The sequence below is a fragment of the Salvelinus sp. IW2-2015 genome, linkage group LG6.1 (genome assembly GCF_002910315.2).
Source record: "Salvelinus sp. IW2-2015 linkage group LG6.1, ASM291031v2, whole genome shotgun sequence".
Lineage (NCBI taxonomy): Eukaryota > Metazoa > Chordata > Actinopteri > Salmoniformes > Salmonidae > Salvelinus > Salvelinus sp. IW2-2015.
Window position 1 is genome coordinate 2176511 of NC_036845.1, and position 16730 is coordinate 2193240.

Consider the following 16730-nt stretch of genomic DNA (forward strand, 5'->3'; position numbering starts at 1 on the left):
AGCTAGCCTTAGCTTTCCTAACTGCCTGTGTATATTTGTTCCTAACATCCCTGAAAAGTTGCATATCACGGGGGCTATTCGATGCTAATGCAGAACGCCACAGGATGTTTTTGTGCTGGTCAAGGGTAGACAGGTCTGGAGTGAACCAAGGACTATATCTATTCCTAGTTCTAAATTTTTGGAATGGGGCATGCTTATTTAAGATGGTGAGGAAGGCACTTTTAATGAATAGCCAGGCATCATCTACTGACGGGATGAGGTCAATGTCATTCCAGGATACCCCGGCCAGGTCGATTAGAAAGGCCTGCTCGCAGAAGTGTTTTAGGGAGCGTTTGACAGTGATGAGGGGTGGTCGTTTGGTCGCAGACCCATTACGGATGCAGGCAATGAGGCAGTGATTGCTGAGATCTTGATTGTAAACAGCAGAAGTGTATTTGGAGGGCGAGTTAGTTAGGATGACATCTATGAGGGTGCCCGTGTTTACGGATTTGGAGTTGTACCTGGTAGGTTCATTGATAATTTGTGTGAGATTGAGGGCATCAAGCTTAGATTGTAGGATGGCCGGGGTGTTAAGCATGTTCCAGTTTAGGTCACCTAGTACCACGAGCTCAGAAGATAGATGGGGGGCAATAAATTCACATATGGTATTGAGGGCACAGCTGGGGGCAGAGGGAGGTTTATAGCAAGCGGCAACAGTGAGAGACTTGTTTCTGGAAAGGTGAATTTTTAGAAGTAGAAGCTTGAATTGTTTGGGTACAGACTTGGATAGTAATACAGAACTCTGCAGGCTATCTTTGCAGTAGATTGCAACACCGCCCCCTTTGGCAGTTCTACCTTGGCGGAAAATGTTATAGTTAGCGATGGAGATTTCAGGGTTTTTGGTGGTTTTCCTAAGCCAGGATTCAGACATGGCTAAGACATCCGGGTTGGCAGAGTGTGCTAAAGCAGTGAGTAAAACAAACTTAGGGAGTAAGCTTCTATGTTAACATGCATGAAACCAAGTCAACAAATGAGAGCAACTGGGAAGTGGGAGTGGAGCTAGGCACTGCAGGACCTGGATTAACCTCTACATCACCAGAGGAACAGAGGAGAAGTAGGATAAGGGTACGGCTAAATGCTCTACGAACTGGTCGTCTAGCACATTCGGAACAGAGAGTAAAAGGAGCAGGTTTCTGGGCACGATAGCATAGATTCAAGGCATAGTGTACAGACAAAGCTAAGGTAGGATGTGAGTACATTGGAGGTAAACCTAGGCATTGAGTAATGATGAGAGAGATATAGTCTCTAGAGATGTTTAAACCAGGTGATGTCATCGCATATGTAGGAGGTGGAACAACATGGTTGGTTAAGGCATATTGAGCAGGGCTAGAGGCTCTACAGTGAAATAAGACAGTAATCACTAACCAGGACAGTAATGGACGAGGCATATTGATATTAGAGAGAGGCATGCGTAGCCAAGTGAACATATGGGTCCAGTGAGTGGTTGGGCTGACTGGGGACACGGCGATTCAGACAGTTAGCAGGCCGATGCTAACAAGCTAACAGTTAGTAGGCCGGGGCTAAACAAGCAAGCAGTTAGCAGGGGCTAGCAGTTAGCAGACCGGGGCAGGCAAGCTAACGTTAGCAGCTAGCAGACTGGGGCACGCAAGCTAGCAGTTAGCAGATGGGGGTGAGTCTGTTTTTGCCTCTTCGTGCGGTGACGTCGATAGACCAGTCGTGGAATTAGTAGGGTTCCAAGTATCTCTAGGTAGCTAGCAGGCCTAGCATGTTAGCAGAATGGGCCTTCAGCGTGCGTCGCGCCTGAGGGGCCTGTTGGAATCGTCAGGCAGATTATGTCGGTATTCCAGTCGTAGAGGATCGGCGGGGTTCCGTGCCCCGTACCGGCAGTAGAAGGTGTCCGGATATTGTAGCCCAGGAGTGGGCTTCGGTGGTAGCACAGGAGCCCTGGCCGGGCTAGGTTCAGGCTAATTGCTGCTTGCTCCGGGATGGAAACGCTAGCCAGGAGTGGTCACCCGGGATTGCGGTTAGCAAGTTGCGAAGATCCAGATGAAAATGTTCAGAGTTTGCAGTAGGAATCTGGGGATATGGAGAGAAATAGGTCCGTTATGGTCTGGTTTGAGTCACGTTGTTCGAACTGGCGAGAGCTTTCCGAGCTAAAGGTTACCTGATGACCGCTAGCAATGGTTTGCTGACTGATAGCTGGTAGGTAGTTAGCTAGCTTCAGTTGAGGGATTCCAGATCCGAAGTAAATAGAAATACTTTAGAAAAAAGCAGGACCACGCCACATTGGGTGAGGCGGGTTGCAGGAGAGTTTTCAGAAGTTGAGGTTAATGAAAATATTTTAAAAGATATGTGAAGAAAAAGATGTAAAAAGATATATACAAGGGACACGACAGGACAAAGACGTCTGACTGCTACGCCATCTTGGCTACTCTCTTTCTATCTTTATGACACTGTAATGTCTTGTGTGATTATGTTTATGGAATGACAGATAAGATAAAGGGCCAAGTGTACCTGGCTTGGAACCTCATCATCCTTGTGAAATGTTTTTTGACTGCTCATATCAGTATTTCTTTGTTATCTAATTATCACTAGTAGTAGGTGATCCTAATCATGAGCTTTACTCAGTATTTCGAAAGCTATACCTGTATGTACTGACAAATAATCAAAACGGTGGTAATAACAAGGGTACAGTAATCTTGAGTTTCACATATTTTTTAGACCACAATTATACTGTTTGCTTTTTACCAGACATAGCATCATTTATTGTGTGGCTTTTAATTTGGAGAATTAAAAATGCTCCTAAGTTCTCAAGCATGGACACTTCCGTGAGTCTTGTAGAGAGATGCTCACCAGGACTCTGACAGAATCTATGTTTCAATGTAAAGCCATTGTCAAACCCGAGTCACCATCCAATGAACAACATCTCAGTCTCCTTCTGAGTTGATCCTGTACAGTGTAGCTGAAACAGTTACAGCATGACAGGTGATTGTTGTGTTGTCTGGTTTCGTTTTGGTCTGGGTTGAGGTGTGGGCTGAGGTGTACAACACTGTGGTCTCTATCTGTGGTTTAGTTGCTGAAACTGCTAATTTGTGACATTCCATGACTCATTGATTGTTGTGTGAGACATTTTAGTCACAGTTCTGAAACAGATGTATCTTTATGAAATGATCTTTCTATTGTGAAATGAGGCAGAATACAATCTTCCTGAGAGAGACACAAGGTAACTCGGCCTTTCACCTTATTGAAGCAAAGGAGATGTGTATTTCTCACACACCGGATGTACTCAGGTAGAGGCTAAAACAATAGCAGGGCTTGTTCTCCAGCTCCAGGCCTGTGACTCCAGGATCCACTGGAGTGGGTTTAGGAAATGTGGGGCTTTCTTGGAACCAGCAGCTGGAATACTGGAAGGGAGACTGGCCTGAGATAAAGTCAGCCCTTAGACAAGATCTGGTTATGTCAATAGGATCTGTGGTTCCTTCCTCACCCCTGTCATTACAGAGAGTCCTGGGCAGGAACACTAACACATTAATCTACTGATACGGCCTCATAGGATATAGGTGGATGGGTTAGGGATGGGTTTTGTGGTTGCAGAACATTTTTGTTCGAAGTAGAATGTCTCCTGAAAGTCAACTAGGTTGAGAATCGCTTTTGTACAGAGAAGGAATGTTCTAATTTAAATCTGTAGTGCAGGGTTCTGCAATGCGACTGGGTATGAAGGGTTCTGCTCTCTAGACCGTACCTGTTTCAAACAATCAACTAATCACAGTCTTCATGCGTGTTAGTGCTGGGTTGGAACAAAAACAAGCACACCCACGAGCCAGTGTATCATGGCTCCAGACTGATATCTGGAAAAGCCCTTGAATCAGCAGCCTATAACATGTGCTGAGTAAGGGTTCTCTGGGGTTGCCATAGGTGACTGCACCAAAACATCTGTTATTGTTTGAAAATAGTCCATTTTATTATATAATGTACAGTCATCACACTAACAGAGCTTCACTGTATGTTATGCAGGTCAACTGTGTGTTTTAAAAACCGTGCAGTATACAAAAGCCTTCAAATACATTTGTACATCTTAATTTTCACCGTGTTAAAGAGCAACAGTACTTGATGTTATTCTTTTAATGCCCTCTCAGTAGAAACCCATGTATCTTATTGTTGATGCATGGTCCACACTGATTGAAAGTGGTGAGTAAGGGAGAAAAAAGTGGAGGATTTCCCCATCACTTAAGGAAGAGCCATCAGCTGCCTGTAAACTGTGCCCATATCCTGTGGTAGTGAGTACAGACGGCGACCCCATGGCCTTACAGGACCCCCAGTGTTTTCTCACTGAATTCCAGTCTCCCTCCTTTGTGTGCGATGTTGATTTTCCTCTCTTTTAATTGGCAGAGTATCAGGTTGATGCTCGTTTCCCTGCATAAGGCACAATGGGAAACAGTGTTATGTTGTTGATAAGAGACATGCTCATCTGGCAGACTCTACTTGTACAGGCAGCTAGGGTGATCCAGGTAGTGGGTGGCAGGTAGCCTAGCTGTTAAGAGCGTTGGTAACTAAAAGGTTGCTAGTTCGAATCCCCGAGCCGACTAAGTAAAACATCTGTCTGTGCCTTTGAGCAAGGCATTTAACCCTAATTGCTCCTGTAAGTCGCTCAGGATAAGAGTGTCTGCTAAATGACTAAAATGTGAAATATGGTGCAACTGTTTGTGTTGTTGGTGTCGAATGGTTGAATGATGTCCTCACTATCGGGCATGTATTGATGCCCAATAGGCGATTAGGAGATTGTTCCTAAGCGTCCGTCAGACTGGTGTATTGCCCACATAGCTAGGGCCACATGACCAGATCAGTAAAATGTCTTGGCCCTATAGCATACATAAAGACTTGTGAATACCTACACAGTAATAACAGACTTATAGACCTGTGTATTACCTACAGAGCATTCTTATAGACCTGTGTTAGGCCTGAGTTGGATCCACACGCAGACAGTGTGTTTGTTTGCACTCAGTCAGGAGCTTATCATGCCTTGCTGTTAGTCAGTGTCTCTGCTGGTCTGCTCTGCTGGTTTGGTCTGGTGTGTGGCATGTCTCCACACAGGCTGAAGCTGGCTGGCCAGCCTGCAAGGTTAATGATCACTCCAGAAACTCACACTTCTGGCTCAGATACTGTCTGCAAACACAGCAGATATATGCGTGGTGTGTGTGTGTGTGTGTGTGTGTGTGTGTGTGTGTGTGTGTGTGGTGGTGTGGTGTGTGTGTGTGGTGTGTGTGTGGGTGTGTGTGGTGTGTTGTTGTGTGTGTGTGTTCGTGGTGTGTGTGTGTGTGTGTGTGTGTGTGGTTTGGTTTGGTTTGGTTTTGCTATCCTTGTGGGGACCAGAAGTCCTCACAAGGATAGTATAACAAGTTTGTGTGTGTGTGCGGCGCATATGTGTGTCTCACACGTGTGACTTAAGTTGTAAACAGTGCTTGAATAATCAAGTGTGGCTTTGTTTTGGTTCAACCAAACTTTAACAGTTAGTGACTGGTCAGTTCATGGACCTTTCATCATCATCAGCAATTTAATGTAATGAAATGACCTCTCATTCTGCCCAACCTTGTGTTCTAGCTAGGGACACAGTGACAATTTGTTGGGGCTTGAGATGGCACTGAAATCAAGCTTGCAGTTTGTTTTAGCTCTATGGAAATGGAGCAGACTTTGGACTATTGATCCTATTCATTTGTACNTGGGGCTTGAGATGGCACTGAAATCAAGCTTGCAGTTTGTTTTAGCTCTATGGAAATGGAGCAGACTTTGGACTATTGATCCTATTCATTTGTACTTTTGCAATGTGCCAATTTGCCAGTGTGTTATTATGACACTCTCTCTTCCTTTTTACCTATCTGATTAAAACACTTTCACTTCTTCAAGATGTTCAAATGTTCATAGATGACCAGCAGGGTCAAATAATAATCACAGTGGTTTTAGAGGCTGCAACAGGTCAGCACATCAGGAGTAAATGTCAATCAATCAATCACATTTATTTATAAAGCCCTTTTTACATCAGCAGTCACAAATTGCTTATACAGAAACCCAGCCTAAAACCCCAGAGAGCAAGCAATGCAGATGTAATAGATGTAAAAGCGTGGTGGCTAGGAAAAACTCCCTAGAAAGGCAGGAACCTAGTAAGAAACCTAGAAAGGAACTAGGCTGTGAGGGGTGTCCTGTCCTCTTCTCGCTGTGCCTGGTGGAGATTATAAGAGTACATGGCCATTAAGGCCAGATCGTTCTTCAAGATGTTTAAACGTTCATAGATGACCAGCATGGTCAGTTGTCTTTTCATAGCCGAGCATTGTCGAGACAGCAGGTGTGGTAGAGAGAGAGAGAGAGAGCAAGAAGGGGAGAGAGAGAGAGGGAGAGCGAGGGTCGAAACAGCAGGTCTGGGACAAGTTAGCACGACCAGTGAACAGATCAGGGTTCTATAACCGCAGGCAGAACAGCAGAAACTGGATCAGTAGCACAACCAGGTGGACTGGGGACGAGGAAAGCCAGGAGTCATCAGGCCCGGTAGTCCTGAGGCATGGGGCTCAGGTCCTCTGGATGGGTAGAGAGAGAGATTGAAGAATTAGAAGAAGCGTACTTAAAACCTCTACCACTTCTCTCTCCCGGATCCGGGATCCTCCTCATCAAAAAGCTGACTAGCATAGCCTAGCCTAGCCTAACGGGACAGGGATATCATATAATATAATTTTCATGAAATCACAAGTCCAATACAGCAAATGAAAGATAAACAGCTTGTGAATCCAGCCATCATTTCCGATTTTTAAAATGTTTTACAGCGAAAACACAATATGTATTTCTATTAGCTAACCACAATAGCCAAACACACAACCGCATATTTTCACCATGTTTCTACCGCATAGGTAGCTTTCACAAAACCGACAAAATAGAGATAGAATTAGTCACTAACCAAGAAACAACTTCATCAGATGACAGTCTTATAACATGTTATACAATAAATTTATGTTTTGTTCGAAAATGTGCATATTTGAGGTATAAATCATAGTTTTACATTGCAGCTACCATCAAAAATATCCCCAAAGCAGCCAGAATAATTACAGAGAGCAACGTGAAATACTAAAATACTCATCATAAAACATTTATGAAAAATACATGGTGTACAGCAAATGAAAGATAAACAGCTTGTGAATCCAGCCAATATTTCAGATTTTTTAAGTGTTTTACAGCGAAAACACAATATAGAATTATATTAGCTTACTACAATAGCCAAACACACAAACGCATTTATTCACCGCAAAGATAGCTTTCGCAAAAACCAGCAAAAGATATAAAATGAATCACTAACCTTGAACAACTTCATCAGATGACAGTCTTATAACATCAGGTTATACAATACACTTATGTTTTGTTCGAAAATGTGCATATTTAGAGCTGCAAACCGTGGTTATACACTGTGAATATGTAGCAACATTTCCCCAGAATGTCCGGAGCTATTTTGGACACTCACCTAATCTGACCAAAGAACTCATCATAAACTTTACTAAAAAATACATGTTGTACAGCAAATGAAAGATACACTGGTTCTTAATGCAACCGCCGTGTTAGATTTTTAAAAATAACTTTACCAAAACATACAGCTTGCGTTATTGCGAGACAGCGCTCGCCAAAATGGCGAAGAATAGGAATCAACATTTTCCACAGAAATACGAAATAACATCATAAATTGTTCTTACTTTTGCTGAGCTTCCATCAGAATGTTGTACAAGGAGTCCTTGGTCCAGAATAAATCGTTGTTTGGTTTTACAATGTCCTTTTCTTCTGTCGAATTCGCGCCACAATGCTAGCAAAGGTTGATAACGCTCCCATCTTCTCTCGAAGCTAAGAACGGAAAACTCCAAAAGTCCCAATAAACGTTGAATAAACTGATAAAACTCGGTTGAAAAAACCTACTTTACGATGTTATTATCACATGTATCAAATAAAATCAGAGCCGGAGATTTTCGCCGTGTAAACCGAACGCTTATCAGAAGACAATATCGAGGTACTTCGCGCGCCTTGGTAGACAAAGGAAATTCCTGACCTGCCACTCCAAAAGCTCTTGTTCGACCTCAGATCGAGCTAGACACCCCATTCCACCTTCCACTGCCTGTTGACATCTAGTGGAAGGCGTATGAAGTGCATGCATATCGATAAATATAAGGCAATTGAATAGGCAGGCCCTGAAACAGAGCCTCGTTTTCAGATTTTTCACTTCCTGCATGGAAGTTTGCTGCAAAATGAGTTCTGTTTTACTCACAGACATAATTCAAACAGTTTTAGAAACGTCTGAGTGTTTTCTATCCAATAGTAATAATAATATGCATATTGTATGATCTAGAAAAGAGTACGAGGCCGTTTCATTTGGGAACAATTTTTTCCAAAGTGAAAACAGCGCCCCCCTATTGACAAGAAGTTGTTTAAGATCACACAGGACACTAGATAAGACAGGAGAATTACACCAGATAGGACAGATAGACCCCCGAAAAAAGCCTGGCACAACGTGATGCACCCCTCCTAGGGACGGAATGGGAGAGCGCGTGCAAGCCAATGACTCAGCCACCTTAATAGAGTCAGAGGTAGAGAATCCCAGTGAAGAGAGGGGAGCCCGCAAGGCAGAGACAGCAAGGGTGGTTTGTCATTCCAGTGCCTTGCTGTTCAACTTCACACTCCTGGGCCAGACTACCTTCAGTGTGACGTTGAACGTAATGGTATGTTTTTGTTGTGTGTATTGTCTTTTACAGGAGGCGCGGGGGTGACCTTCCTGACCCCATGTCGCGTGGCGGGCATGTGTCTGATCGTGGTGCTACTGGGGGGGATTGGAGCTACTGTCTGGGCTGTAGGTGAGAGACCTCTGCATCTGCTCTCACATAGTAGTGATGTGTACCTTTTGGCAATGAGCAGTGCTTTGTGGGCAATGTAGTTTTTGTTTTTTCATCGTACAGACAGAGACAAAAGAGGAAGCGAGACATCCCACGCCCTCATTTTTTTCTGTTTGAATGGAAGTCAATTAACTAAGTACACCAGAACCAGTTCCTATCACATTGGTGTCTATGGGAGAGCCACCCCCTTAAGTAGACAGGAACTGACCAATTTTTTCAATGGTAAACGGCCTGAGTGAACTATCTTAATTCATCCTCCCATCTTTGGTACAGATATTACCAACATTGTTTGATTGCAGTCAGTGGATTTGTTTGCAGGCTCTGTGAGGTTTGCTGTTTCATCAACAGTGTGTATGCACTTTACAGTTTTATATTACATGTTGTTGACTTTTGTTTGTTTGTTTGTTTGTTTTTCAAATCCTAGTAACGTTTTGTATCAGAGAAGAAGACACAGGATTATATGATGGTAAGTGAGAGGGAAACCACTCCACCAAAGCCAACCTCATATCGTATCTGAATCGATAGAGTGGTTTGTTTGATCCAGTATTTCATTGCTCCAACCCAGTCCAGGTGAACTCCAATCCAAGCTCGGACCTACGTCTCCGGGTGTTTGACTCGGCCGAGCGACGGTGGAGACACCTCTGTTCCTCAGAGGCCAACCAGCTCCTGGCCAACATCAGCTGTGAGGAAATGGGCTTTGTCAGGTGAGGAGATTGATGGATTGTGATATGAAAGGCTTTAGATTAAATCCAAAAGTGGGAGTCACTATCTACAGCATCATAAAAGGAAAGGGAAAGGGGGATACCTAGTCAGTTGTACAACTGAATGTATTCAACTGAAATGTGTCTTCCGCATTTAACCCAACCCCTCTGAATCAGAGAGGTGCGGGGGGCTGATACCCCTATGCCATGCAAGAAGGCTGCACAGAAATTGCTCCACCCTTGCCTGGTTGCTAAAATTCTAATGGTTTGCCTAATTTCAGTTTATGGCCACAAAGCAAGCAATGTATAATTTAGAGAATCTAACAGCTGTGAAATATATTTTCAAAAACAAAAAAGATTGTATTTTCAGCTGGTGTACAAAGCTGAAAATAAAAAGAGGCGAAAACTAAACTTAAGGACATGAAGCATAAAAATAGTGCATATAGAATGGATCTACCGCTTCTCAGACTTCCTTTCAATGAGAGATCTTTACCTCACATTGCTATGTGAATTTGGTCGGTTCGCCCAAAAAGTTATACAACTTCATCTGGTTTAGGCCAGGGATCTTTCAACTGATCTGTCAGTGATAGAAGTCTCTGTAATAAAGAGATGCATGCCTTATGTCTCCTCCAGCATGGTGAATTACTCCGTGTCCAGTATCCCTGAAGGCAGTAACGACCGTGAGGAGTTTTTCTGTGTCAAAGAGAAGGAGCTGACATATGGCAAGAAGATCAAAGAGTCTCTATATCCCTGGTAAGACATTCTTATAACACTCTTATATCTCATAGATGAAGGATGTGTTTATTAAAGCAGCAGCCGGCTGAAAAGTAGAGAAGAGCAGGAATGTTGTGTTCCAGGCTGCTGTGTCTGACTGTTGTTGTTTTGTTTTTCAGTGACTGTGAAACTGGCCAGGTCCTAAGTCTGCTTTGTCAAGGTAAGTTCTGCTGAGAGCTTTGGTTTGGTCCTGACACCGTGATAAACTTTTTACACAAAGTGATGAAAAACAACCTGAGAGTTGTACAGGATGGCTTAACTCTCTCCTGCATCCCTCGTTACCTCTCTCTTTACTCCTCCCTATCTCTCTTTCTCCTCCTGTACCTCTCCCTCTCTTACCTCTCTCTTTACTCCTCCCTATCTCTCTTTCTCCTCCTGTACCTCTCCCTCTCTTACCTCTTCTCTTTACTCCTCCCATCTCTCTTTCTTCCTCCTGTAACCGCTCCCTCTCTTATTTATCTCTTTACTCTTTCCCTCCCTATCTATCTTCTCCTCCTTACTCCATCCCCATCCATATCTTTTTCTCTTCCATATCCCTCCCTCCCCTCTCTTTCTGTCTGTCTAGACTGATGGCAGGCGTAGCTCTGACAGAGGACCGTTCTATAGTAGGTGGTGTAAAGATGCTAAGCAGGGTATGCTGGCCGTGCAGTCATCTGCAGCTAGACCGGGTGCAACCAGTGTGAGGCTCCTCATCATCTCAGACCGCTGATCCGTCAGCGCAGCCCACTGTCCGACAGTTCCGCAAACGATTTTCACGAGTCTCTCACTCTTCTTTCTCCTCTCTCTCTCTCTACTCTCTCTCTCCTCTCACCTCCTCTTCGCTCTCTCTCTGTCCTCTCTCCCTCTCTCTCACACACACCCCACACACACACACACACACACACCACACACACACACACACACACACACCACACACACACACACACACACACACACACAGCACACACACACACACCCACAACACACACCACACCCACACACACACACACCACACACGCACACAACCACACTATCTCATGATTCTGGTTTGCCCTCTCAGGAGGAACCGTCAGGTGTCTCGATGGAGGGTGTTACTGGGCTCCATCTACAACAAGCTCACCCATAAGAATGTTAGAGTTCTTGAGGTAAAGACTGTGGTGTACCACAGCAGCTACCTGCCCTTCGTAGACCCCAACATAGACGACAACAGCAGAGACATCGCTGTCCTGGCTCTGGCCCAGCCTTTGCACTTCACAGGTAAACACATCCGGGCCCATATTGTTATATTCTTATTATACTGTGATGATTTGTTGTTCTTTTTCAAGGCACATCAGACGAAGCCACATTGTGCTTAGAGGTAGAATAGGGAGAGAGAGAGGAAGGGAGAGAGGGAGAGAAAGAGCGAGTGAGAGAGAGAGAGAGAAGGGGAGTAGAGAGAAGTGATAAAGCGAGATAGAGATGAGGGACGAGTCACTATGGTAATTCCCTTCCTCAGTGTTCAGGTTTCCAGTCAGACTACCAAACAAAGGCCCTCTTTACTACCTGCCTGCTGTCGCCTGGACAAAAGACAATGATATCAGAACCGGACAGAATAGTTTACCCTCTGTTTTACTGTAATTTTTCCTGGAATCGCTGGACGTACATAGAAAAACATTACATTGTTATAATGTGAGAGAGAAAAGTCTCTAGCACAGCATTTCCCAAATTGATCCTCGGGACCCCAAGGGGTGCACGTTTTGGCTTTTGTCTTAACACTATACAGCTGATTCAAATTATGAAAGCTTGATGATTAGTTGATTATTTGAATCAGCTGTGTAGTGCTAGGGCATTAAACAAAACGTGCATCCCCGATTTTGGGAAACTGATCTAGGATGTAGTTGTTATGCAGTGAACTTCCTGTTGTTTATCAAGGACACATGTATTGGGCCTTGTCTGACATCTAGTGGTTGGACTCAGATGTGCAGCTATTCTCATGATATAATAACTCACTGGTGGGGAAATTGAGAACATGCAACATCAGCCGACAAGATGAACATTGTCCACAGTGAATACAACACACAAGCCAGCAAGTAAATTATCAACATTTTTGTGCAAGTATACATTTAAGTACAATTCAATCTCATCTCTCTCTCCCTCCTCTTCACCTTATCATAACCGCCATCGATAAGAGACAATACTGTGCAGCTGTATTTATTGACCTGGCCAATGCTTTCGACTCTGTCAATCACCACATTATTATCGGCAGACTCAACAGCCTTGGTTTCTCAAATGACTGCCTCGCCTGGTTCACCAACTACTTCTCAGACGGAGTTCAGTGTGTCAAATCGGAGAGCCTGTTGTCCGGACCTCTGGCAGTCTCTATGGGGGTGCCACAGGGTTCAATCCTCGGGCCGACTCTTTTCTCTGTATACATCAATGATGTCGTTCTTGCTGCTGGTGAGTCTCTGATCCACCTCTACGCAGACGACACCATTCTGTATATTTTTGGCCCTTCTTTGGACACTGTGTTAACAACCCTCCAGACGAGCTTCAATGCCATACAACTCTCTTTCCGTGGCCTCCAACTGCTCTTAAATGCAAGTAAAACTACATGCATGCTCTTCAACCGATCGCTGCCCACACCTGCCCAGCATCACTACTCTGGACGGTTCTGACTTAGAATATGTGGACAACTACAAATACCTAAGTGTCTGGTTAGACTGTAAACTCTCCTTCCAGACTCACATTAAGCATCTCAAATCCGAATTAAATCTAGAATCAGCTTCCTAATTCGCAACAAAGCATCCTTCACTCATGCTGCCAAACATACCCTCGTAAAACTGACTATCCTACCGATCCTTGACTTCGGTTATGTCATTTACAAAATAGCCTCCAACACTTTACTCAGCTAATTGGATGCAGTCTATCACAGTGCCATCCGTTTCGTTACCAAAGCCCCATATACTACCCATCATTGCGACCTGTATGCTCTCGTTGGCTGGCCCTCGCTTCATATTCGTCGCCAAACCCACTGGCTTATAAGCCTTTGCTCGGTAAAGCCCCGGCTTATCTCAGCTCACTGGTCACCACAGCAGCACCCACCCGTAGCACGCGCTCCAGCAGGAAAATTTCACTGGTCACCCCCAAAGCCAATTCCTCTTTGGCCGCCTTTCCTTCCAGTTCTCTGCTGCCAATGACTGGAACGAACTGCAAAAATCACTGAAGCTGGAGACTCCTATCTCCCTCACTAGCTTTAAGCACCAGCTGTCAGAGCAGCTCATAGATCACTGCACCTGTACATAGCCCATCTGTAATTAGCCCATCCAACTACCTCATCCCCATACTGTTATCTATTTTATTTATTTTTGCTCCTTTGGACACCAGTATCTCTACTTGTACACTCATCTTCTGCACATCTATCACTCCAGTGTATATAAAATGTCAGCAGTTTTACGGGTGCCAAACCAATTGTGCTATTATGTGGGGGGGGGGGGGTTGCGTTATTTGTAACTTATTTTGTACATAATGTTTCTGCAACCGTATCTTACGGCAAAAAAAGAGCTTCTGAATATCAGAACAGCGATCACTCACCTCGGATTAGACAAATATTTTTTTCTACAACAAGCAGGACGCACAGGACATTCTCCAAACACCCGACAGGGCCGACATTCCCGTTATTTGGAAGAGGAAGCGATGCAAGTGCAGAGGACAAAGAGCCGGATGCCTCATGAGGACCCAGAGAAGGCGAGTGGGAAAGCTGCCATTACCGTCAATACTACTCGCCAAAATGCAATCATTGGACAATAAATTAGATGAGGTACGATCACGAATATCCTACCAACGGGACATCAAAAACTGTAATATCCTATGTTTCACGGAATCGTGGCTGAATGACGACATGGATATTCAGCTAGCGGGATATACGCTGCACCGGCAAGATAGAACAGCACACTCCGGTAGATGGGGGGGGGGGCGGTCTGTGCATATTTGTTAACAACAGCTGGTGCACAAAATCTAAGGAAGTCTCTAGATTTTGCTCGCCTGAGGTAGAGTATATTGTGATAAATTGCAGGCCACACTACTTGCCTAGAGAGTTCTCAGCTATACTTTTCGTGGCTGTTTATTTACCACCACAGACAGATGCTGGCACTAAGACCGCACTCAGTCAGCTGTATAAGGAAATAAGCAAACAGGAAACCACTCACCCAGAGATGGCGCTCCTAGTGGCCGGAGAATTTAATGCAGGGAAACTTAAATCAGTTCCACCATATTTCTATCAACATGTTAAATATGCAACCAGAGGGAAAACAATTCTAGATCACCTGTACTCCACACACAGAGACGCGTACAAAGCTCTCCCTCGCCCTCCATTTGGTAAATCCGACCACACCTCTATCCTCCTGATTCCTGCTTACAAGCAAAAATTAAAGCAGGAAGCACCAGTGACTCGGTCTATAAAAAAGTGGTCAGATGAAGCAGATGCTAACCTACAGGACTGTTTTGCTATCACAGACTGGAACATGTTCCGGGATTCTTCCGATGGCATTGAGGAGTACACCACATCAGTCACTGGCTTTATCAATAAGTGCATCGAGGATACCATCTCCAAAGTGACTGTACGTACATACCCCAACCAAAAGACATGGATTACAGGCAACATTCGCACTGAGCTAAAGGGTAGAGCTGCCGCTTTCAAGGTACGGGACTCTAACCCGGAAGCTTACAAGAAATCCTGTTATGCCCTGCGACGAACCATCAAACAGGCAAAGCATCAATAGAGGGCTAAGATTGAATCATACTACACCGGCTCCGACGCTCGTCTTATGTGGCAGGGCTTGCAAACTATTACATACTACAAAGGGAAGCACAGCTGCAAGCTGCCCAGTGACACGAGCCTACCAGACGAGCTAAATCACTTCTGTGCTCGCTTCGAGGCAAGCAACACTGAGGCATGCATGAGAGCATCAGCTGTTCCGGACGACTGTGCGATCACACTCTCCGTAGCCAACGTGAGTAAGACCTTTAAACAGGTCAACATACACAAGGCTGCGGAGCCAGACGGATTACCAGGCAGTGTGCTCCGGGCATGTGCTGACCAATTGGCAGGTGTCTTCACTGACATTTTCAACATGTCCCTGATTGAGTCTGTAATACCAACATGTTTCAAGCAGACCACCATAGTCCCTGTGCCCAAGAACACAAAGGCAACCTGCCTAAATTACTACAGACACATAGCACTCACGTCCGTAGCCATGAAGTGCTTTGAAAGGTTGGTAATGGCTCACATCAACACCATTTTCCCAGAAACCCTAGACACACTCCAATTTGCATACCGCCCAAACAGATCCACAGATGATGCCATCTCTATTGCACTCCACATGACTAAGCTAAGGATCCTGGGACTAAACACCTCCCTCTGCAACTGGATCCTGGACTTCCTGACGGGCCGACCCCCAGGTGGTGAGGGTAGGTAGCGAAACATCGGCCACGCTGATCCTCAACACTGGAGCTCCACAGGGGTGCGTGCTCAGTCCCCTCCTGTACTTCCTGTTCACCCACGACTGCATGGCCAGGCACGACTCCAACACCATCATTAAGTTTGCAGACGACACAACAGTGGTAGGCCTGATCACAGACAACGACAAGACAGCCTATAGGGAGGAGTTCAGAGACCTGGCCGTGTGGTGCCAGAATAACAACCTATCCCTCAACATAACCAAGACTAAGGAGATGGTTGTGGACTACAGGAAAAGGAGGACCGAGCACGCCCCCATTCTCATCGACGGGGCTGTAATGGAGCAGGTTAAGAGCTTCAAGTTCCTCGGTGTCCACATCAACAACAAACTAGAATGGTAGAAACACACCAAGACAGTCGTGAAGAGGGCACGACAAAGCCTATTCCCCCTCAGGAAACTAAAAAGATTTGGCATGGGTCCTAAGATCTTCAAAAGGTTTTACAGCTGCAACATCGAGAGCATCCTGACTGGTTGCATCACTGCCTGGTACGGCAATTGCTTGGCCTCTGACCGCAAGGCACTACAGTGGGTAGTGCGTACGGCCCAGTACATCACTGGGGCTAAGCTGCCTGCCATCCAGGACCTCTACACCAGGCGGTGTCAGAGGAAGGCCCTAAAAATTGTCAAAGACCCCAGCCACCCCAGTCATAGACTGTTCTCTCTACTACCGCATAGCAAGCGGTACCGGAGTGCCAAGTCTAGGACAAAACAGTTTTTACACCCAAGCAATAAGACTCCTGAACAGGTAACCAAATGGCTACCCGGACTATTTGCATTGTGTGCCCGCCCAACCCCCCCCCCAAACCCTCTTTTTACGCTGCTGCTACTCTCTGTTTATCATATATGCATAGTCACTTTAACTATACATTAAT

The 16730-nt window shown here is 45.0% G+C and overlaps 1 protein-coding gene across 1 annotated transcript in view; it reads left to right on the plus strand.

The window, feature by feature from the left end:
• The window catches only part of LOC111964607 (serine protease hepsin), a 31938-nt gene that overhangs the window by 5787 nt on the left and 9421 nt on the right, over positions 1-16730 (plus strand). Inside the window, exons 3-9 of the mRNA XM_070443788.1 lie at positions 8772-8870; positions 9334-9375; positions 9475-9613; positions 10244-10363; positions 10504-10544; positions 11411-11710; positions 11859-11865. Coding sequence (XP_070299889.1) covers positions 8772-8870; positions 9334-9375; positions 9475-9613; positions 10244-10363; positions 10504-10544; positions 11411-11710; positions 11859-11865 — 748 coding nt within the window. The remainder of the gene's footprint in view (positions 1-8771; positions 8871-9333; positions 9376-9474; positions 9614-10243; positions 10364-10503; positions 10545-11410; positions 11711-11858; positions 11866-16730) is intronic.